The 23,518-nt window shown below is 50.3% G+C and overlaps 1 protein-coding gene across 2 annotated transcripts in view; it reads left to right on the top strand.

The window, feature by feature from the left end:
• The first annotated feature begins 2,846 nt into the window (after positions 1-2,846).
• Positions 2,847-23,518, top strand: part of Ssbp3 (single stranded DNA binding protein 3) — a 159,100-nt gene continuing 138,428 nt past the window's right edge. For both annotated transcript variants that reach the window (XM_076860308.2, XM_076860309.2), the window contains exons 1-4: positions 2,847-3,012; positions 3,985-4,057; positions 4,279-4,340; positions 6,827-6,911. In XM_076860308.2, coding sequence (XP_076716423.1) covers positions 2,957-3,012; positions 3,985-4,057; positions 4,279-4,340; positions 6,827-6,911 — 276 coding nt within the window. In that variant the 5' untranslated portion in view covers positions 2,847-2,956. The remainder of the gene's footprint in view (positions 3,013-3,984; positions 4,058-4,278; positions 4,341-6,826; positions 6,912-23,518) is intronic.

Genomic DNA, 23,518 nt, shown 5'->3' on the forward strand with positions numbered 1-23,518 from the left:
CTAGCAGGATAAGGTAGACTGGGGTCTGGAATACCATTCTTGGGTGCTTGGACTTGCTTCTGATCTCACCACGGTGGATTACTGTGCAAGCAGCCACACACCTTGTTGGGGCTGCATGGTGGTCCTGCTTCCAGGGAACCCATCAGCTTTCTCTGGTCAATATGCAGGGAGGTTAAGACACCTTCCTGCTTGAGCCCCCACCCCCGCATCTTGTTTTAGCTCCACCAAGAACCCACATGGGGCCTCATTCTGTGTCAAGCCCCAGCAAAGGGCAGACCACAGGAATATGGCACAGGGTCCCCCAATACCCACCCTTCCTCCCCTCACACATGCTCTCAAAGAAGGGGCTAGTTCTTTTGGACAGGGCCAAGAGAAAAAGAAAGAAGGGAAATCTTAGCCCTCAGAACCTCCATCTTCTACCCGACTTTGTCATTGGACACGCAAGGAAACTGACAGTGCAGATGGCCCCGCCCGGATAAGGTATGGCCCACCTGGGAGACACTGCCTCTGTAAGTGGGCTGGAGAGAGAGGGCAGTGCTTTCCCTCAGTCAGAACCCAGCGGATCCTCAGTCGTCTGTGGGCCTTGCAGACACAAGATGAGTCAGGCATCTTGTGAGTCAGTGTGTTGACAAGCCATCCCTGGCCATTCCTAGTCCATCAAAAACAGAAGGAAGTCCTGGGAAAGGCATAAGCAGGCCGATTTCATTAGTGTGGGCTCTCAGGCACTTAAATTGGCTCTATTAAATTAAAACGCCTAAGGGAAAAAATAACTGTAATTATTTCTCCCCTATCATGGTATTTCAACTCCCAATCTCCATGCTTCTTCCCTCATTGATAAAATAACCTTAAACTAGGGGCTAGAACAGAGACAACCCAAAACTAGGGTTCAATGTTTCCCTTTTTCTTCCCTCTTCCCCTCCGTGAGCTCTGGGGCTTTGGCTGAGCGGAGTGAATCCAGAGGTATCCATAGGGCCTGGCTCTATTTTAATTTAGGGAGGCTGTTAGACTGAGCAGAACATTATTCCAAAAATGTACCCAGAGTCTCCTTCCTGAACCAATGCAGATCAGTTTGCTGCGGGGCATTTCTTATAAAAGCCCCTTTTCTCTCTTCTACAGAACAAAATAAGCAAACTTTAATGGTAGGGAATTATTGTTTATTTTGTTGAAATCTAGTTCTGAGTTTTTCTACTTGAAACGTGTTTTCCCCAGGACACTGACCTATCCTTTAATTGTTTGGTGCGAGGCATGTTAGGGGGAGGGGCGTTACTTGTTTATTGGAACAGCGCAGTTAAAAAAAAAAAAAAAATCAACCTAGGCTAACAGTTTCAAGGCTCCCCTAAAGATGTATCCAAACAGGCAGCCAATCAGCGCTTACACAGCTTTTTCTGCTTGACTCTTTTAAAGAGACAGTGCCGATAGTGTTTTATCACATTTAAAGAGAACAGCGCTCTAAAAACAGCCCCGAAAATTGGGGAGCCTTCCCCTATTTCGCCGGTTTCTCGTTTTAAGGGTCTCTAACGAGGGTCACTTAACGTATTCTCAAGGATCTTGGCGTGGGCAGAAAGGAGTCAGTAGCAAAGAGCTGGGTCACTCTGCCAGCCCCCCTCTCAATTTCCCATTGTACACCTGGGTCACTGACAATGGAAGCTTCCCCTCCCCCCACGCCCGACTCTCACCCCCCCACTCCCCAATTTAGCTTCATTTATTTGAAGTTTGCAGATCTCTGCGGTACGCATTGGGAGTCGCGGGGTGCCCAGGTGACGTCCCCTCGTCCCCCCAGCCCCGAACGGCACCGTTCCGGGTGGAGAAGCCGAGGGGCTAACTTGCCTGGGCTGGCAAATCTTGGAAATTTGGGAGAAATCACTCAGTCTCCCTTTAGACTAAGTCCCCCGTCCCCTCCCCCCAGGATCCCCAAAGCACGCCAAGGGCCATTTTCGCGCGGCTCCACTTTGGGGTTTTCCAAAGTATTTTAATGATCTAGTAAAGGAGCAGCCGCGCGTCTCGGCGCCGGATCCAGCGCCCAGCTCCCAGCGTGGAGCCCGGCCCGGCGCTCGAAAGCCAGGCTAGGCGCTAGAGGCCCGGGGGGCGGGGCGGCGGGCCGGGCTGGGTCTGGGGAGGGGTCGGGGTCGGACCTGGTGGGGGGGCACGAGATAAGGGTAGGGCGGGCGCCGGCCGCTGCGGGGTGGCAAGGCCGATAAGCGGAGGGCCGCGCAGGAGGGGCGAGCGCGCTCCGTTGGGGTCCGCGCCCCCTCCCCTCGGACGCCGTCGCTGCGCCCCCTGCCCCCGGGGTGTGCGGGGGGGAGCGCTGGCCAGACTCCCAGCGCCGGGAGCCCCAGCGCCCCCGCCCGGCCCGCACAGCCCCCGCTGGTCCACAGAGCCGAGGCTCGCCCCCGTACACCCCCGGCCGGGCGCAGGAGCGGCCGCAGCTCGTGGAGGCGGCGCAGCGGGACTGCCGCGGCCGGCGCTGACAGGGCGTCCCTGCCGGCCGCCCGGGCCCACCCCCGCGCGCCGATTGGCCGAGGCGGCCGTCCGTCGCGGGGCGTTGCCGCCCGCCGCGCTCCCTGCCCGGGCAGCCACGTTCGGTTGAGCTCCAAGTAGACCAGCGGCGGCGGCGGCAGCGGTGCCGGAGGCGCAGAGGGCGGCGCAGGCGGAGCCGGGCGGCGGGCGCGCGGGCGGTTGGGCGAGCGAGCGAGCGATCGGCGGGCAGCCGGGCGGCGGCGGCACAGCGCAGGCCGAGCCGGCGCGGGAGGAGTTCCAGGGCGATGGGGCCGCGGCCGGGGCTGACGCTTTGACAGCTGGAAAGAGCGCGGAGCCAGCGCCGGGGGGGAGGGAGGGAGCGCGGCGAGCGGAGCGCGAGCGAGCGAGCGCCGGGAGGGGGCCAGGAGCAGGGCAGCTCGGCAGAACCGGACGGTAGCGGCGGCGGCGGCGGGGCTCGGCGCCCTCTTCTCTGCAAACCATGTTTGCCAAAGGCAAAGGCTCGGCGGTGCCCTCGGACGGGCAGGCTCGGGAAAAGTAAGCCCCCTTGCGAGTGGCGGCCGCGCGCCCCCAGGCTGCGGGCGGGCGGGTGGTGGGAGGCAGGTGGGCGGGCGGGGATCTGGGGGCTGCTAGTCCTCCGGCCGCGGGGCTCCGTTTGCCTGCCCGGCCCCTTCCCCTGGTCGCAGCAAGGGAGAACCCATTGTTGGGATCCGGCGGAGGTTGGGGCACCCTGGAAGGGGCGGCGGGGCTAGCCGCTGGCCAGGGGTACTTGGTGGCCTCGCGGCCGTCGGGGCGCCCGCGGTGAGGGGTGGGCGAGGTCCCGCAGCGAGTCGGCGCGCTTGCCCCAGCTCAGGCGCTTGTCGCGGAGGCTGCACTTAGCCCACCCGGATCGGGCAGGGGGCGCGTGGCTTCTGCAGCCCCGAAGACTCCTTTTGTCCGCCCGCGGCGTGAGGAGTGCGTGCCGGGGGCTTTGTTCGGCCGGGAGCGCTCTCCCTTCCCAGCCCGCGGCCTTGCCGCCGGCTCGCGCCCTCCGGGGCGCGGACTGGGCAGGGACAGCGGCGCCGGTTTGGCCCCAGGCTTGGGGGACAGTTGTTTGCGGGGAGGTGATGAGGGCGGCCCTTTGCTGCCCTCTCCAGAGCGCGCCGAGCACCCGGACTAGGGCTGAGTTCGCTTGGACCCCAAAACTGGGGTGAGGGTGCTAACAGGAGTGGATAGGGAAAAGGAGGTTGGGTCGGGTGCCCTGCGAGTTTGAGACTTAGATGCATTTGGCCCCGACACCACTTGGAAGTTCAAGTTTGGGGGCCGCTCTCCAGCCCCTGTGGTTTGAGGCGGCCGTCCCTGGAACCCTCCTACTAACTGTTAGCCTGGCGTCCCTGCCTGGGATGTTAGCTGCTCACCTTCGGTGGGGGCCACATGGGGACAGCACAGTCGGGACTCAGAGCCTACTGGCAAGGTCCGGAGAGTGCCCGGTGTGTTTTGACTCATTCCTCTCACTTTGCCCCCTTCCAGGTTAGCTTTATACGTCTACGAATATTTACTGCACGTAGGAGCACAGAAATCTGCACAGACCTTCTTATCAGAGGTGAGTGGGACTCCCCCAGCATCCAGTTTCTTGACACCCCCTCCTCCCCACTATTCTTAGAGCCTTTGTTTTCAGGAGCAGCCACTGTGGCCACCATTTTGAATTTTTATCACCTTTTGGCATTTATTGTTGGTGGGTCTTCACAGCCTTTTGGTTCTGGGAAGCCCCCCGCCTGCCCTTCTCTCTGCTTCTCTAAGCTGCCTCTGCTTCCTCTTTTCCAGATTCGATGGGAAAAAAACATCACGCTGGGAGAACCGCCTGGGTTTTTGCACTCCTGGTGGTGGTAAGTTTGTGTGATAGTTTTGAGTGTGTGTGTTTTGTTCTGAGCCCTGGGTCCAAGCAAACAAAGACCAGAGGCTTGAAACAGGCCCTGCACCTTTACTTTACACAGACCAGGGCACTTCTGGGTGCCTGGACCAGGTCTGGCCAAAGAGGAAAGGCTGCTGCCTAAAGTTTTTTCCTGGTGTTTCCCCTCCTCTAGAAAACCAACTAATCTTATGGACTAGGGTAGAAACTTCTTGCTTTTCCATCCCTCTCTGGGGCACTAGGCAGGGGCTTGAAAAATCCTTGAAGGGTTTTTGTCAGTCCTGCATGCTGCTTTAATTAGAGAGGAGTGGGGGCAGGGCTGAGTGGTGGGGACACCAGGTCTGTTCTACAACTGGTCTGTCCTTTCTTTTTCTTCTGTAAGCTCCAAACCATAAGAGGGACATCTCCTGGTCTTTTCCACACACTCTGAGAAAGAGCAAGAAAGAGTTGCCACTTCCTGTAATGATACTGATTCAGACTGACTGGACCTTCCTGTCCTCTGTGCCATCCCCCACCCCCAGCATCCCTGAACCCACAAAGCTTTATTTTACCAAGAACTTTAACTGCCTAGAGGTGACCTGCTGCTCTCTCCTTATCTGTGACCCTCTCTTCAGGCTTGTGGGTCTTACTGCTCTGAGACCACAGCAGTCTGGTCTCAGCATGGGATTCGTGGCAGGCAGGAGGGAGGCTTAAGGGTCAAAAGTAGCAAGTTGTCATGTGTGTGTGACCTGTGTGTTTTGTGGGACTGATTGGTGGAGTCTTTGACATCCTTTTGAAAAGGAAAAGAAAGCAGAGTGGCTTTTGATATTTTGGTGGAGTTCAGGAAAACGGAATGTCTCCTGGTTGGGATCTTAGCACATTTACCTGACCGCCGGCTCGGGTTACTGTTTCAAGTCTCTTTGAACAGTGGGAGGATGAAGTGTCTGTTCTAACTTGTGCAGAGAAAATGAGTTTTTAATTACTTCTGCCAACCTCCCAACTGCCGGTGTTGAAGGCGTCTGATGTGGCGTAAGGATTCCACCTGTAGGAGCGGGTGATAGGTTGGCTGCAGTTGTTTTTGGAGGGGAGTGTGTGGATGGGGTTGGTGGGTCTGGCTGCCTGGATCTTGTAGAAACTTAAAGCTTTTGAGTGAAAGTTAACTTAAAGGGTCTAGAAATTTGGAGTCTTGAAGACCTTTTATGTTTGGAGGAGTTTAATCCAAGGTGCAATTCCAGAAGGCTGGAAAGGGCTTTCTGTAGCGGTCACCCCTGCCCTGTAGCCATAGAAGTCCCCAGTTTTCTGTTATATCCAGAATCCCTGAAGCTTCTCCATCCTTGTCTCAGCCTCAGGAATGTGGAGTCTGTTGTGCTGGGCTCAGGTTGTGGTAGCTCTGAGTGGCTGTGGTCTGGTTTGTTAAAAGTCGCCTCCTGCGATTTGACACTGAGCAAAAGACCACGGCTTTCTGGAGCCAGAGGAAGCAGTGGAGCTGGTCTGATGGGGGCAGGCTGCATGTATTCACACACCTTAAGTGAGATGCTTGTTTGGTGACTGGAGCTGGCTCTGAGGGGCGCAGGAGCACTGAACTGTGAGTCAGACCTTGATTCTGTTGTCCACTGTACCCTTCAAGCTGGTTCTGTCCCAGGCCTTGGCTCCTGGTCTAGAATGTTTCTAAGGCCCTTTGTTAATACCAGTGACTACTCTGTGTTCATATAGCACTCTCCTGGTTTGCAGAGGACTTGTGTGTGTTCACAGTTCATACCAAGTATTGGAGGGTTCATATAGAATCACAAGGCTGGGGTGGCCGTTCTGGGTCTGCTCTCCCCTCCACAGTCCTTACTGAGTGGACGCTCTCTGAAGAGGGCCCTGAGTTTCATGGAGAAGCTTGGCTGTCCACAGCCTCCCCTTGGTCTGACATGTGTTTTTTGGTGGGTGGGAGAAGTAGGGGTGTGGGCTCTGGGATTAAGAATCTGTGAGGTTCCCTAAATTGACATAATTGCAGATTGCTGTGCATGTGAATCATAGTTGTATGTTTTGACAATTTAGCCTTTTTATAGTATGTGGCCATTTTGTTTTGGGGTGGTAAAAGGGACACAGATGGGACAGGCATGGATTCCCCAGATTCCTACCTTGTAATATACCCATGGGTGGGTTGGGCTAATCCTCCAAGCTTTAGTGGCTCCAGTGGGGAGAGGGTCACTTCGTTTATAGTACATGGTAGCCATGGGCAGTATCATCAGCATGAGGCGTGCCGTTCATAGTAGGCGCATGGTAGGTGGGAACTATTATTCTTATTACAAATGTCTGTCTTGCCAGAGAGCTCGGGTCTGTTCTGTTTTCTAGGCTTGAGTTTGCTCAGCGAAAGTGGGAAGGTGGAGTAGAGCCTGGAGGAGACCTGGAGCTGTTAGCATTGAGCATTGTGCGCTTTCTGTTGTATACAGAAGTAACAATTAGTAACCTGATCTTATTTTATTTTTCGACTTGCAGCGTATTTTGGGACCTTTACTGTGCAGCTCCTGAAAGGAGAGACACTTGTGAACATTCGAGTGAAGCAAAAGCCTTTCATGATTACGTGAGTAACAAATCTTTAATCCTGGCAATAATTACAGGGTTGGATAGCTCTAACTTCTTCAGTACCAAAAGCAAATATATAGCCAATTGGCAGTGGTCTTTATTTTCTCCTTGCCTTTCTTTTCCTTCTCCTGCCCACCCACCTCCCTGCTGCCCTCCCCTCATACCCCCCTCCCACAGTGTTCTAACTTGGTGAGTGGTATTTCATTATGTTGTAATTATGCAAAAGAATGTAGATACCTATCTGGAGAATTGAACGATGTTGAGGGCTTAGCAGGGCTCAGACCGTGTGAGGTTTGTGTGAAGAGTGGACAGTTAACTGGGAGGAAACGGAGCCGGTTTGATGTTGGCCTAAGAGAAAAATCAGCACAACCAAAAAATAAAAAGCAAATATGAAACTTGGAATGGAAAGGGTGGTTGAATGGGTACTCTATTTTCCAGAGAGTGATCTTTCAAATTTTGGAGGGTGCAGGTGTATGTGTGGTGGGTGAGGCTCAGGTTGTATATACTAAGAAGATGTGTAGTCTGGGGCACTCAACTAGTCCATAATCCTGTGCTCAAAATGTTCTTGTGAACTAGTTAATTTGATCAGGTTGTGGTGCCTTCTACCCTAACATTCATATTTTACCCTTGGATGAGTTTCTTTAGATTTGTGAACTTATTATACGAGAGATATCTGCTTTTTGTCCATCTCCCATGGTAATCTCCTTCAAAAAAAAAAAAAAAAAGACTTCAGATCTGTGTAGGGTTGGCGTCATGTTTTGCGATCTCATGAAATAAGTTAGGATCTGTCAGAAAACAGAAAAAGAAGTGTCTGAAGGTCTTCCTTGACCTCCTTTCAGTTCTTACTTCTCACTGGATGTACGTGGTTGAATGTTTGTGTGTATGGGTATGCACATGGTAGAGGATCTGTTGGATCTTGCACTTTGGTATGAGATGGGTAGGAATGGTCCCTATGCTCTGAGCACATGGAAGCTGGTTTCTTGAAGGTCATCAGGTCCCATCTGCTTGTCCAGACCATCTGTATCCCCTGCATGCAGTTTGAAATTGGCATAAGAGAACAGATCCCATCTGGATGAGTTTCACAGGTGGTCAAATCCCAATGTCATAAGTATTGTCATGGTGGAAATTTCTCCTGTAGTAGGAGTTAGGGACTGAGCTGGAGGCTTGCTGGTTTTTAGCATATTTAATGTGATGGAATTTTGTTATGACTGAAAATTTAATGCCTATGGAGTGGAATGCTGAGGAAATTGACCGGTTCTTGTGCCCTCTTCAAGGTTGAGAAAGAGAAACAAGTGAGTGGTACTTCTGGCCTGGTAAACTTTCAGTAGTAAAAAAGAGAGGTGATTGTTTTACTTGTGATGTGGTTCTTCTGGGAAAAAATCCCATGGTGATGATCATAGGGTTTCCTGAACTGGAGGTTAGGGGAGGATAAGAGGTAGAGTAGCCATATAAAAATAGTTGGTGAGTTTGACTTTTCTACCTGGTAAAGAACATCTTGCTCTTTTTTGTTGTTTTTTCGAGATACTGGGGATGGAACCCAGAGTCTTGCTTGCTAGGCAAGCATTCTCTTACTGAGCTCATATCCCCAGTGCTTTTATTTTAGGCAGGGGGCCTGCTGGGTATTTAACCTAGGAGCATTTTACCACTGAGGTATAACCCCAGTCCTTGTTTATGTTTTTGTTTTGAGATAGGGTCTCACTAATTCGCTGAGGGCTTCCCTCATTTGCGATCCTTCTGTCTCAGCTTCCTGGGTTGCTGAGGTTACAGGTATGCACCACTGTGCCTGGCTTTTATTTATTTATTTTTTTAATCTGTGGACAGCCACCCTGTGTTGCTTGTCTTTGACTGCTTTGCAGATGGCTTCATTTTGGAGTGGGGGGATGAATGGGAGGACCCATTTCAAGCCAATCTCTTGATATAAGAGTTCTGTGCTTTTATAGGTTACTTTTTAGAGAAGTTAATGATTTTTCAACCAAGTTTGGTGCTCTAGTAAATAATGTGAGACTCTCTGTCAATTTGTCATGGTCTGCCCTCTTGAAGCAACGTGGTGGCTGGGAAAACTTGCCCGTGGGTGTGCCGCCAGAAACTCGTTGAGTAGAGTGGCAGAAGTGTTGTGTGAGACTGCTGAGGTTGGCGCTGACATGGAGATGATGCGACTAAGACATGAAGTCACATTGATTGAGGTCCATGGTTCATAACTTTGAGGAGCAAAACTTTTTTTCCTAGATTGGGATCCTCTGGTGTCCTACGACCCAAGAGTCAGATCAGGAAATCAGTGAGTGATGAATGGAGATTTTGAAGGAATGAAGGGGTGGCATGGAGTTGGGAGGGCAGCAACAGAGATGCAACTGGAAAATGAAGAAATAAATACTTGAGCTGGGGATGTATCTCAGAGATAGAGCACTTGCCCAGCGTGTGTGGAGCCCTGATTCAATCTCTAGCACCACACAAAAAAGAAAGAAATATTTAAGAAAAGGAGCTGGGTGCCGAGGCACACACTTGTAATCCCAGCAGCTCTGGAGGCTGAGGCAGGAGGATCCCAAGTTCAAGGTCCTATAAAAAAAATAGAAAGGGTTGGGGATATAGTTCAGTGATAAGTGCCCCTGCATTCAATCCCCAGTGCCAAAAAAAAAAAAAAAAAAAAAAAAAAAAAGAAGAAAAGGAATCCTCTGTTTCTCTTTGTCTTTCTCAAATCTTCATGTAGTCTCTCTTTCCATTCCTGTCATCTAGTTAGCCATTGTTCCTTCTGCTAAAATTATTGTGATAGCTTCTGGATTCCCTTCTTCTTACCTGGAATGCATTTCTCTCTGTCCACTCAAATCCTATCCATCTTCTAAGTTCTTCTTGGAGGACTTTTATGATAGTTTTCTGCACATGCAAACCACTCCATCTCAGTGTTGGTCAAAGCCACCTCTACCAAGCCTCTGTTGGCAGCTGCCCACGTGCTGGGCTAGGTGCTCTCTGCTGCAGGTTCAGTCCCTCATTTCACCTGGCTGGAGACTCTGGGAGAAAAAATTTGTTCCCTGCTCCATTTTGTATATTTAACTGAGGCACAGAGAGGTGAATCCTAGGGACAGAGTTAGATTCTGGGGTACTGCCCGGCCCTGCCCTTCAGGCCTCCAGCAGGGGTCATTTGTTCACACTCTTCTGGCCAACTTCTCCTTTGGGTTGGTCTTTCGGGCTCCAGCTTATTAATTTTTTCCATGGCAGAGACTATGAGCTATTCATCTTTGTAACTTCCATAATACCTTCCACATAGTAGGCTCATGTGTTGATGGAGTGAAGGAGTTAAGTAAGGGTAAAAACACAAATAATTTGGGTCAGGGAGTAACCTGACCTGGAGCAGCCAATAGAATATTGGAAGATGTTCTTTCAGTGGCTTAAATTTTGTGGGCAGTCTTGAACAAGATGATCTTAATGTTGGTTAACTAGTTGTCTTAAGTCTGGAAATCAAGGGGAGTGTGAATAAGAGTGTTAACTGGCCTTGTGTTTTCTGTTAGGATTTTCACAGGGTAGGGAGTCTGTGCAGCTAGATACCAGACCCTGTCTCTGGTGGGTAGTGGGTGCTTACAGTATAGGGAAGGTGGGGGGGGTCCTGGTCCTGGCTCTTACATAGAAATGATACCATGATCTGGGCAAGTTGTCTTCCTTCCTGAAATTTGGGTCAGGGGTTGTTGATCTCAGAGCTGCCTCCCCCCCCCCCCCCCCCCCAGGCTGCCAGGCCTGGAATGAACCAGGGGCTAGGGAGGGAATTCAAACTATCCTTAAATTTGTGGGTTTTTTTTTTTTTTTTTTTGGTACTGGGGATTGAACTCAGGGGCCCTTAACCACAGAGCCACATCCCAGCCCTATTTTGTATTTTATTTAGAAACAGGGTCTCACTGAGTTGCTTAGCGCCTCACAGTTGCTGAGGCTGGCTTTGAACTTGCGATTCTCCTGTCTGAGCCTCCCAAGCCACTGGGATTACGGGCGCCACGGCGCCTGGCAACTTTGTGAGTTTTTTAGTCACTATTTTCTCCCTCACACCTGGTCACTTGCTTCTCTTGATTTATTCTTTTTAAGCCCAAGAGTCTTGATGTTGACCACAAATTATGTGGATCTCTGGGGACTCAGGATCCAAAGTGGACTTTTCTGAGAATTGGCTTGTCTGAAATGAAGCGAGTACCTGTGGCTGCAGCAGGAGGGTCGCCAGCCCCTGGTATGGTTTCTCTGCAGCTCCCCTCAGGCTGGAGTAACACTTCCCATCCTCTTGAGGAGAGCCCTTGGGGTCCCAGAGGGGGTTCCTCTGGGGCTCCCTTCCACACTGGATTGCCCTGTGCTTCTGAAGAAGCTGCATGAGTGTCTTACTGTGAGCCCAGGGCTGACATGGCCGCCTTTTCCACTTGTCCCTCCTCCAGGGTGGGTCTGTGGGGTCAGTGTCTCCCACTTCCAGCGAGTCTTCTCCTCCTTGTGGTACCTAGTTTTGTGTTTTCCTTTGGGAGGCAAAAGGTGATTGGCGAGGTTAGCCGGGTCGTGGTCTTTGAGCTGAAGGCGCTGGAGAGCACTGACGGGCTCTGTCTGCTCTACTTTTCATGACCCACTGTGACACACTTGATAGTGGTTGTGGCCTCCCAGCTGCCCTGATGGTTGGATTTTATTATTAAGTTTCATCTCTACTTTACTGATGAAGAAACTGAGGCCTGGAGTTTCTGTGGCTAGTCCAAGAGCAGATGGGAAGTCTAGGAAGTAGTAGCAGAGCTGAGACTAAAAGTTTCCCGTCCTTTTTGTTATTGTTGTTTTTGAGACAGGGCCTTGAACTTGGGATCCTCCTGTCTCAGTCTCCCGGATCACTGGGATTACATGCCTGCGCCATCATGCCCATCTTTTACTTTCCACCTTTCACTGTTTGACAACACTCAGTTACAGTGAATCCCGGCAGAGCATAGGGAGGGTGTTTACTTTGGGCCCAGAAGGTGCCTGGTACCTGCTTGGTGTCCCCATGTGTTCACTGAAGCCATGAATTTAACAGAATTAAATGAAGCCCCTGTGAGGCAAACTGCAGTCGCTGGCAGAGGTGCTACCTGACCTCTGGGGAGGGAGTTTTGGTGCAGTGGCCGTTCACTTTTGGCAGGGAAAATGTGATAAAAGCTGTGGACCTTCTTTTCAGAAATGCATGTGTACTCATAAAGGAGACTTTGTGCATGATTTCAGTGGGTTCACGGATGACTGCTCCAAACCCCAGGCCCTCCTGTGATCCTCAGTGAAGATTTGGGCAGTATAATGCCCATGGGTCCTGTGGCCTCTGAATTTTCCCTGCTTGCCTCAGTTTCCCTGCTCTGAAGGCCTGAGGCCCCTTTCTTCTGACTTGCTCTTTTAGCCCTGTGCTTTCACCCAGCAGGACTCTGCTGATCCCTCTCTCCACCCCCAGCTGTGAGACTTTGTCTCCAGGAGGATTGGTTAACATAGGAAAGTGCCCAGGAGTCATGGGCGTGGGCGGGAGCTGAGGTATTTGTGGCTCTGTGGCAGGGGTCCAGCGTCCTTGGTGGGTTTGAAATAGCAAAGTGATATTTGAGAGGGCTCTCCTTGGATTTGCTGAGCTGAGGTTCCTGCCAGGCAGGGAGTGTCTGCGCCTGTGAGAGCCCTTTGGGAGGAGGGGGACCAGAGGGAGGCAGTGGAAGCAGGAATAGGAGAGCCACTGGGCTCCAAGCCGCTTGGGGGAGTGTGGTCCCCCGCGATAAGCCATGCTAGCTATCTGCCCCAAGGTCCTGGCAAGTTCACCACTTGCCTTTGGCTATGACCCTTGGCACCCTTGTGTGGCAGATTAAAAAAACAAAACATAACACACTTTTTTTCCCTCCCCCCATTCTCCTTGGAGCTTAGACTTGTATTGAGTCCCCTGTTTGGGCTACCACCCTCTTTTCTGCAATTCCTCTTAACCCCAGAGGCTGCCAGACTCCTCCATCGGTAGCTAATTAAACATTAAATGAAGAACTGGAATTGCATTTTGCCAGAATCCAGGCAATGCAGCCACCTTAATGGGTTTCAAGTGGCAGCAAGACCCCAAATTGCAAATCCTTGCCCTTTATTTCAAGGAGGGAGGTGGGGCGGGGGGAGCCATGGGGACCCAAACAAAGTTTTTGGCAGTGGTCACTTCATTTGAACTCCCAGACCAGCAGTGTGCACCAGCCTTTTGCATAATGCCATCTTTGTTAGCTAAGCATTTGCAAACTTGGACTGAGAGTTAGCTCTGTGCCAGCCAGCACTTGGAGGGAGCTGGGAGACACCCAGCTCTCCCTGTCCCTTTGGTCAGCTCTGTTTTGTAAGGGAGGTGGACTCTCTAGTGGGGACCTCAAGCCAAGGTGTCTGGGTCCCATAGCTGGTCCCTCATGCCTCTGCATGAGAGAGAGAGAGAGAGAGAGAGAGTGTGTGTGTGTGTGTGTGTGTGTGTGTGTGTGTAAGTCTTAAGAGGGGGAGAAGTGCTGGTGTGGGGGTGTGTGCTTGAGGCCTGTCAGCCAAGATAACAGAAATGTTACACTAGTGGTAGCCTTCATAATAGTGTCTGAGGGTTTAGAGTGTTTAGAAAAATTAATCTTTTTTAGCTTGGTAATAATTCTCACCATGGCACAAGTGCATTAGACGATTCACATAAACTTCTTTAATACACATTGCTGGGAGCTTACAGCAAATAGATAATCACCATTGTTTGTTTTTGATTCACTAGAGTAGTGGGCTTTTCTGTGGCCTTGTGAGATGAGTTTTAGGACTGGTCTGTTGATGCTATGCTTTTCTTTTCCTGTGCCTTGAATCCTCTGAATTTTCGAAGGGTTTGGGCTCTGACTTGCTCCCGAGTTCATCATTATTCTTGCCATTTCCTGGCTGGGTAGACTTTGGATCCTTTTTCTCCATTTATAGAAAGGGAATGCTGATTCCATTGCGTGGCTGTTGTGAGGGTTAGGTAATAGAATACCTGTAAATCGCTGCCTCTGGGGGCTGGTGTTCGGTAAGTTTGTCCTTTGCTCTTTACAGCCCTAATGTTTTCCTGGAAAACTCTTTTAAAAGCATATTTTTTTCCGGGAAAGCAGGTTGAACCTAGGGGAAGGACACTTGACTTTGCCAGTGATGCCCTCCTGTGCTGGGCTTCCCGGGTGTGTCATGGGTACCCTCCTTCTGTCCTGGCAGTCTTGCCTCACCCTGCACCCTCACAAGGGGCAGAGCTGGTGGTCCTGCCCCAGGCTGGCACTGATAAATGCCCCCCCGGGATGTCTTTGCCCCTTATCTGTGTTGGACAGAGTGGTCCTGTGCCATGCTTGCGTGTGTGGCTGCGTGGCTGGACAGCAAGCTGTGAGGGCTGTGCCTTGGTGTCAGCAGGGATCTGGATTTGAATCTCAGCTTCCTATCCCTTGTTGGCTGTGGGGCCTTCACCACTCAAGATCCATCTCTCCACTGAACTTATGCACAAGGGGTGACCTTGTGCTGCCTTCTCTGGGGATGCTGGGAGAATGGCAGGGATCTGCCCTGGGAGAGTTGGTTGGGCTATGAGGTGCTGTGTAAATGTTAACAAGGAGAGCAGATCGAAGGTCCTTAGATTAGGGGTTCTGTGTCACCTTCTTTGTGTACCTTGCCATGGCAGGTGCTCAGGCCTCACCTGATTATTTTGCTTGTGTGAGGGAGTCCCAAAATGGAGCCTTAAGAAGATGAGCTGGTGAAGGCCATCATTGACCCCTACAGGCTGTTGGGAAACTGGTTCTGGCATCAGCCTCTTTCTCTGGGGTTTCCTGGGGGTGAGCACGAGGCCGTGGGTAGTGGGCCCTCAGACCCAGGAGTCCAGGATTCTGCCCGATCAGGTTACCCGTCACCTGTTCTGATCACTGTCTATTTAAGAGCCAGATAGAGCCTGGGATGTGAAAAGTGTTTACAGATAGTTGTGTGGAAGATCATCTTCTGGGAGACCAGCATGTAGGGATAGGATGAGGGGAGAGGCTAGCAGTCCCACCTCTGTGTGGTGCTGGATGTTTTCAATGTAGATACAAATAGTAGGGGTGCAGATGGTGGAACTGGTGGTTTCCTAGTCATCCTACAGGTAGGTAAACTGAGGCCCAGAGGGACGATGCTCTGCTTGAGGTAACCAGAAGGACTTAAACCTGCAAACCCAGTCAGGATTCAGGACCCTCCGCCTTGCTGTACTTTCTAGTGACCATGGACACCTTACTTAACCTCTGTGCCCTAGTGTCCTCAGATGGAAAGGGGGGTTAATAAAATTTGCTCACAGGGTTGTCATGAGAATTAAATGAGCTTGTGGGTACGTACACACACACACACACACATACACATATACACACACAAGTATGTACATAGTGGTGTCCGGCCAGTGTAAGTGCTATATAAATGCGTGCTGTCAGTTTTTTGTTCTCCATGAAGTACTGGGAATTGAACCCAGGAGTTTGGAAGTCGTGCTTTCTGATGGTCAGTGTCATAGTAACCGACACAAGGCGGGCAGTAGTGGAAGGATCTCCGTGCGAGAGTGTGCACCAGTGAAGCATGACCCACTGCCAGCTTGCCTCCCTGTTGGTTAGCTGTCTGGGTGCCCGAGTTTCAGGCAGCCCCAAGCAGTGGAGGTGGAGATGTCATGTATGCAGCCTCACACCAGCCCACTTCTTGTGAGGATGAAATGAGATGGTGCATGGATGCCCTGGCCTATGTCAGGCCTGTGTGTATTCCACCAGTGCCCATTTCCCCCCTTCAAGCCATTTCTCTTGTTCCAAGGATCAGATTCGGGCTCTTTGCTCAGCTACTTCTGGTCCTTCCCATTGGGTGCCTTTGGTACTGTACCACCTGAGGGTCATTTTTGCTCCCCTGCCAACTGGTCCTTGAGCAGATACCAGCCCGGAAGGAGGCTGCCTCTCCCTGACCTGCTAAGGAGATATCTTCCTTCTTCTCCCTTCTCTTGCTCTTGTTACTTGCTTCCTAGAGGGAGAGTTATTTGAATCAAGGTTGGGTATCTTCCCTTTCCCCTTCTGGACCCAAAGCTTCTTGAGGGCAGAAACTTCATCTTTATCCTCTCTGTACCCCCTATTCCTGGGGCCTATTGCAAAGTCTTGAATAATCCCTGAGGTCAATGAGTAAAACTCTGTGCCCTGAGAAGTGAGAGGATTTGATCCCTGCCCAGGCATCAAGCGTGTTAAAGACATGTTTTAATGAAGATGGACAAGTGGTAAATGGCAAAGCATTGTTTTGCAAACTTGTGATTTGTGACCCATTAGTGCATCATGAAATTAACCTAGTGGGTCATGACTGGCCATTACAAAAAAAGAAAAAAAAAAAACTGTATTGCACAGAATAAACATAAGTATTGTTTCCAAAAATGTTTGTTTTCATCGATATATGAGTGCAAGTAATTGTATGCGTGCCCTGGGTTTGCCATGTAAAATTTTTCTCACTATGGGTCTCAGTCAAAGTTTGAAAGCCACTGGCCCAGAGAGATTCAACCAAGAGGTTGAATCTTGGTTCTGTAGATTGGATGGCTTGGTCAAGTGAAAAAGCAATTGCTAAACCTCAGTTTGCAGGTCTGTAATAAGAAGGAAATGATGGGGCTCGGGTTGTGGCTCAGTGGTAGAGCACCTGCCTAGCATGCATGAGGCACTGGGTTCGATCCCCCGACACTACATAAAAATAAACAAATAAAATAAAGGTATGTGTCCATCTACAACTAAAAAAAAATATTAAAAAAAAAAAAAGAAGGAAATGATTGCCATTTGGAGAGTTGTTGGAGGAATCATTTCCTGGGTGGTGCTGGTGGGCATGCGGAACCTTCATCCTAGTGGTTTGCAGCCATATGCTTAATATGCTTATTGAATGCTGAGCAAGTTGTAGTTCCCACTTGGAGGGGTAGCATCACATCTGGGTCACACTGCAGAGCCAAAGTGGGAGGAGAGGGCAGAGAGGGCACTAGGCAAGACCCCAGAAGGATGTAAGTTGTCTTGCTGGCTGCCCATGGGATGTGGGGCAGGGGACATCCCTCCTGCCTGTGATTGACTCCCCATTTCCACCCTGTGCTGGGTGTTGTCTGAATAAGGCTCAGGCTGTGACTACAGTGAGAATCCTCAAAATAGGTTGTGGGGCATCCTCTCTGAGTGAAATTGGCCCAACCTCCCCAATTCCCTGTCCCCTCCTGATGACAGCTGTGTGCATGGTTCCTGGGGCAGGCTTTGTGTCCCTGTTCTTTGTGTGTTTAGGTGAAGTGCTGACATTTCACTTGTGTTTCACAGTCCCCTGACCTTAAGAGGCACGCTGCTCCCTGGGGTGGCTGTCACAGGCTTTCCTTTGCTCCTCCTTTCCCAGTCATAGCAGGCTGCTCAGGAGCAGAGGCTGTAGGGTGGCAGCCTCCCCATGCTGGGATGTTGGCTGCAGCCTTGCAGACTGGATGGGAATTGTTGTAGGTTGGTGGATGGTATTTCTTGGGTGCCTGATGCCTGCTGGGCTCTGTGCTGTTGAGTGCTACAGACTTAATGTGGTGTCATAGGTAGACAGTACACAGGATTTGGACCAGATGACCAGGGTACAGTTCTGATTCTTTCAGGTGACCTTGGAAAGTCATTTGGCCTCTCTGAGCAAGCCTGGGTTTGATCTTCTGTGCTATGCAGTGATGTGAACCCGGGCCTTCCTTGTGTTTCCAGGTTGTTGGGAGTCAGCTGAGAGTTTGTGAGTGTGCTTTGCAAATCGCAGTCACCTTTTGAGAAGGCTGTGTTGAGTTTGAACCGACCATCAAATCAGGGGATGTATTTCAAGAAGGAGCCTCTCAGTTTCCAGATAGAGCCGGGTGGTGACATGGCTTGCCTGTGGTCTCAGGGCTCTTGATCCCGTGGCAGCCACCAGCTGGAGAAAAACCTCACCTAAGAGGTTGGCGTCTGTGCCTTGCCTGTGTCCGTGCTGTCCTTCAGGAATTTTGCAGCTTTCTTTGGGAGAGGCTGAGCACTGCCTGTGGCTTTGGCCACCCGGCCTGTGCAGAGGGGCAGCCGGCCCAGTGGGCAGGCCTGGTGTGGGGCGTGTGCGCACTGCCGGTCTTTTCTCGCTGTCTTTTAGAAAGCTTCCAGTAGAAAATGTTATCCTCTCTCTGGAGGCCCTTCCTCTTGGCAGCGCCGGCCGCCCGCCCGCCAGATCCCGCTCCGCCAGCCCGCTTGGGTTACACAGGCAGTTCTGGCCCGCAGCTCTGGGCGCAGGTTTCGCTGCGGATCTGCGAGCTGGTGAGCCGCTTCAAAAGGGGATTTTACAGCATGACAGGGAATTTCAGCCACCACGTTATCTCCGAATTGGCCAATTGATGGTTTCAGCAGAGCATTTCAGCATCGGGGAAGCCAATACAATTTGAGTTAGTTGTGATGGCTGCCACTTTAAATACCGCAGTGAATTTCTGTCAGCGAGCTAATGCGTGGAATAGGGAATTGCAGAAAACTTGATCACCAGAGTGCTTCAGTCGATTCTGACCCCAAGCTACAGAAAATGAACTTAAATCTAGTTGACTGTCGCCACATACTTTCTTTGGCATTATTTTGCTAGCAGCATTTTCATCAAAGGGAACCTGGAGGGGGAGACCAGGTGGAAACGAGAATGCTCGCCTCCAGTCCCCACGACTCGAGAGTGGCCACCTTCCGTGGGGTGGCATGAGCTGGTGGCGTGAGAGTGGGGAGTCAGGCTGGTGGTTTCTTGTTGAGGGATAAATTTCTACACGACAGCATTATGGTTCGATAGTAATTAATCTCTTGTTTAATGAAGGAAACTAATGTTTATTGAACCTATACTGTGGACCCAGGTTCTTACAAAAGTGTTCTTATCCATGTCTCTCCCTTCTGGAGGGGGCTGGGGGATTGCACATTCTTTCCATTCTATGAAGGAAGAAGTAGTAATAATAGTGAGCAATTACTGAGTGCTTACTGTATTCTAGATGTGTGTGTGTGTGGGGGGGTACTGGGGACTGAACCTAGAGCCTTGTGCACACTAGGCAAGTGCTCTGCCTAGTATGAGCTACATCCCTAGATCTGAGCTACATCCCTAGATCTTTTGTTTTGACACAGGGTCTTGCTAGGTTGTCCAGGGTGGCCTTGATTTGCGGTCCTCCTGCCTCAGCCTTCTGAGTAGCTGGGATGATAGGCGTGAGCCATCGTACCCACCTCAGGTATTGTTCTAAGTGTTTTAGGTTTTATCACATGTCATACTAAGTAGCCCTGTGGATTTCTAAAATATTTCCAAAATATTTCTATTTACTTGAAGAAATTCAGTAATGTGGAAGGTAGACCTAACCCAGGTTTGTGTTTTCCTAGTGTGCCCTTCACTACATGCTGCCTTCAAGTTAGCCATCTTTTCTACCTAAATAAGCGGTAGCCAACTGCCAGCCTGAGATGGGAGCAGGTCCTGAGCGAGAGGGCAGGCTGAAGCCCTGTCTGGGGGCCAGAAGGTTCCTTATGGTGCTGGGCTTCTCAGCTTCTCCACTTCTCTGCAGATCAGGGGATGGGCTGGTTTTATAATGACTTCATCTGGGAAGAAAGCGTCTTGCTTTGGGCCTGTGTAACTTACAGAAAGGATTCCCATCTCTTCACTCACAGGGCCTCCTTTGATTGGTACCACCCTCTGTGGACTCCGTGCTCAAAAATATTTTATTTATGAAGAGGTTGCATGCATCGAGTCACCATTAATTTTAATGAAGAAATATGAAAAATAAGAATGATGTAGTTGCTGATTAGAGATTCTTAGTTCCTCAGGGGAACCAGTGTGAGCTCACCATTTGGTAGAATTTTAGCGAACAGAAAACATTGGGAATTTTGGCTCCATTTCCATTGAGGTAGACCTGATTGTTGCTGAACTTAAAAATATCAATGATCCCTCAAGTATCTACAGTAAAGTTTTCCAGAGGCATCATTAGAATCCTTAATTTGGGGACCTTGGCTTGTAGGTGTGCTTCCCCTAGCTACTTGGCCATGTTGGTGGTGGTGTATAGCTTTATTTGGCATGGCCAGTGTTGGCCTCTGGGGAATGAAATCCCTCAGGTCCTCATGAGGATAAATGTGGTCCATTTGCAGAGCCAGGAAGTCAGAAGACAGAGTTGTCTCTAGTGGGGAGACCTGAGCCCCTTGGTCAAGGTCAGCCTCCACTGCTCTCTAGGCAGTGCAAACAGGGCTTTGCTGTTAGGGAAAACACTGCCTTGGGAGGAGAGGTCAGCCCAGGAGACCATGATGTGCTCTTATCTGCAGAGGATGCTGCAGGGTCTCCTACTCCCTATAGAATTGCAAAGGTAGAAGTCCCTTGTTCCCTGCTGTTCTGAGTTGGCATCTGCTGGGATACAGGGATCACTAGATAACAAACCCAGGAATCTATAGTCCTTTGACAAATCATTGTCTTCTTTCTGGGCCCAGTTTCCTAATTTGTAGCACAGGGACAGGGAGGGATACAAGAGTCATTTCTGAAACTATAGTGACTAGCGTTTGTTGGGCCTGGCACTATGCTCAGGAAATAAGACTCGGTCCTTGTAATATAATATGAAGCAGGGGCTGTTAGGATCCCAATTCTTGGATGAGAAGACTGAGGCTCAGAGGCATGAAGTCAGGAGCTCATGATTATTAACCATGATCAGAAATCATTAAATAAAGGAGCTGGGATTTTGAGCCCAGGACCCACTCCCAACCTTGAGCAGCACTGCTGGACAAACTTTTGGATGCCTTTGGGAGATGGAACCTTGGGGGAAAATTGTACTTTGAAAAGAATGGGATCGTTCATTATGGAAACCTGTAAATTGTGTGTCTTAAAAAAAAAAAAAAAAAAAAAGATGTCAGTGACAGTTGCTTCCCAGTGAGATGAATGTAGATAAACCTATTTTGACTGTTAACTTATTTTGTTGTTTAAAAGCCAGTGACATGTAGCATTGAATTTATTTTTCTTCACAACGTTTAAGTGTTTGCCACTTCTTGAGTGACGTGTGTGAATTTGGGAATTGCCTATTCTTTGGGAGTGGAGGCTGCTGCTTGCACTCAAGGTTTTGTCTTAGGAGGGGATGGCAGGAAGGTTTGATGGGGCGTGTGGGAGCCCGGAAGAGGCCGGAGAGTGGGGTGGGTACCTGTCTGTGTCTTAGGATTGAAGGAGCCAGAGCTTGCTGCTCTGAAGTTGGGGTCATGGTGGAGAGCCCATCACCGGAGTCTTTGTGACTGGAAGCCTAAATATTTATTCTGTTCTGTCCCTAATGAAAACAAATTGTCAACAGTTGTTCAGTAACTGACTAAATTAAAATCTGTAATTAGTCAATTAGATTAAAGAGTTGGCACAACCTGATTGTATCATGCTGGTTAGGTTATTAAGAGAAAGGGTGTGATTTTTAATTACTGAATGCTAATTTTGACAGTTTCAAATGGAAACAGACGTGGTTTTCCCCCCTTTCCCTAATTCTGAATGGTTTGGAAAGTAAAGACACTCAACGTGTAAATTGCGTTTTTTTTGAAGGAAGAAACTGGGAGAAGGCCTTCTGTAGAGTTGGAGGGACTCGAGTGGAGGCCGCGCTGGAGTTAGTCGAGTGGGCCTCCTCTCCAGGGAGGCCTGGCGTTGGGCAGCTGGCGTTGGGCAGCGTGGCTCTCGCTGCCAGTGAGAGGTTGGATTTCAGCTTGGAGCAGTGGAGTCATGGAGCTCTCCTGTAAGGTCTCGTGCCCGGTTGCCCCTTCAGGGGGTTCTCTTACCAACACCCTGAAACAATAGCAGTAGCAGACTGTCCAGTGAGGGCATGGCAGACGCGGGTGGAAATGACACCTGAGTCTCTACAGTCTGTTTTCCTACACTGAGTGTCCCAGGGAGAGGACAGATGGAGGGAAAGTTCTAATTTTGTGGAGTCATCTTTTCTTCATGGAAAGTTCTTTGTAGAACGGAAGTTTTGCTTTCTGGCTGAGGAGAGTTGAGGACTGGGGGCAATGAGGTGCTCAGGGGTGGAGGTCAGGGGCTGGGCGACGAGAGGAAAAGGTAGGAGGGAGATTTCTTGCTTGGGAGGAAGATGAGATGAGAAGTGGGGCCAGTCTATGGATTTAGAGGCATAGGAAGCTAATCAGGAAATTGAGGATAAATAGGGTCCATTTGCAAGTAGAGCATGTCTTTCTTCTCATTAGTGCTGGGGGAGGCTCCACCTGAGCCTTCCTTGAAGCTCTAGAATGTGGGATGAAAGCAGCCTTGAAACTGGGGATGAGAAGACCTGAGCTCTCAGACCCCAGCACAGCCCAGACCCCCTCATTATCCAGGGGAGTGATCATGTCCCCCTTCCCTCCTTCTCAGCTCCTGAGAGCCATGAAGTGACCAGCTGGAGAAGCTGCAAGGTGCTATGCACAAGGGTTACTTTATCTAAAGGACCTCAAGCCTAGCAGCAGCTGGACTCCCAGCCTCACTCCTCCACCCCTGCTTGTCTCCCTCTTCTCTTTTTGGTGTGGGAGTGGGTCCTGAGGGTTGAACCCAGGAGGACTCTACCACTGAGCTGCTTATCATCCATTTGGAGTCAGAGTCTTACTAAGTTTTCCAGGCTGGCCATCCTCCTGCCTCAGCTTCCTGAGTAAATGGGATTACAGGCAAGTGCCACTCTGCCTGCAGTCCTCGCTTCTCCTTGCCCCAAGTCCCATGGGAAGCTAAGGATGGAGAGGAATGAGTGCCAGGCCTCTGACTGCCCCCCTGGGCAGCCTCTCTGCCTTGGAAAACACCCTGAATGAATGCAGGTGCCTCTGGAGCCATGTCACACCATGGCACCATGCCTACTTTTGGGCGGAAGCACAGGCTGGACTTTCTTTCTGGGTGTTTTTCTCATGACCGTGTCTTCATGATGCTTTTTTGAAACACCAGTTAAAATGGCCTTTAGCTTTCAGTGTTTCATACTTAACAGCTGTTGCTGATCCAGAATGAGTCATTTTCCTTTGCTTTTTGTGTCTGATAGAGATGGGATTCTGGGAAGCCAACAGAGGCTTTTGAAAGGGAGCATCCTGGGTTCTCATCCCCACCAGGGCCTCTGTTCATGGTATAATCTGTGCTAGTTGCGTAACTTCTGAGCCTCGGTACCCTCATCTGTAAAATGGTGACTGTGCCCAACTTGCAGTGCTGTTTTGAGATAATGATGTGAAGAACCTTAGAAGATGCCTAGGAAGTATTTCCAGAGTGAACTGAGCACAGTGCAATATGTCTGTAATCCCAGTGACCTGGGAGGCTGAGGCAGGAGGACCGTAAGTTTAAGGCCAGCAAGGACAACTAAGTGAGACCCTGTCTCAAAATGAAAAGTAAAAAGGGTTGGGGAATGTAGCTTAGTGTAGAGTGCCCCAACATTCAATCCCTAGCACCCCCCGCCCCCCAAAAAAATAACCCAGAATGAAAGAATCAGAGACTGAAAGGTGACCAGTGATCTTGGAAGGTATCCCCACCTAGAGAGCTATTCCAGGGTATGTTTAGAAATGATGGGAGTGTTTACAAGGAAGGGGTGGATGGGTTTGTGTGCTGAGTTCGGGATTCCTCTTTCAGACCCAGGATCCATAGCCAAGGTTAAAGAAACCCATAAGAAGTTGCATTTGTGCGTACGTGTGTGTGTGTGTGTGTGTGTGTGTGTGTGTGTGTTGTGGGGAGGGGTGGGAG

Source organism: Callospermophilus lateralis, chromosome 7 (genome assembly GCF_048772815.1).
Source record: "Callospermophilus lateralis isolate mCalLat2 chromosome 7, mCalLat2.hap1, whole genome shotgun sequence".
NCBI classification, from domain to species: Eukaryota; Metazoa; Chordata; class Mammalia; order Rodentia; family Sciuridae; genus Callospermophilus; species Callospermophilus lateralis.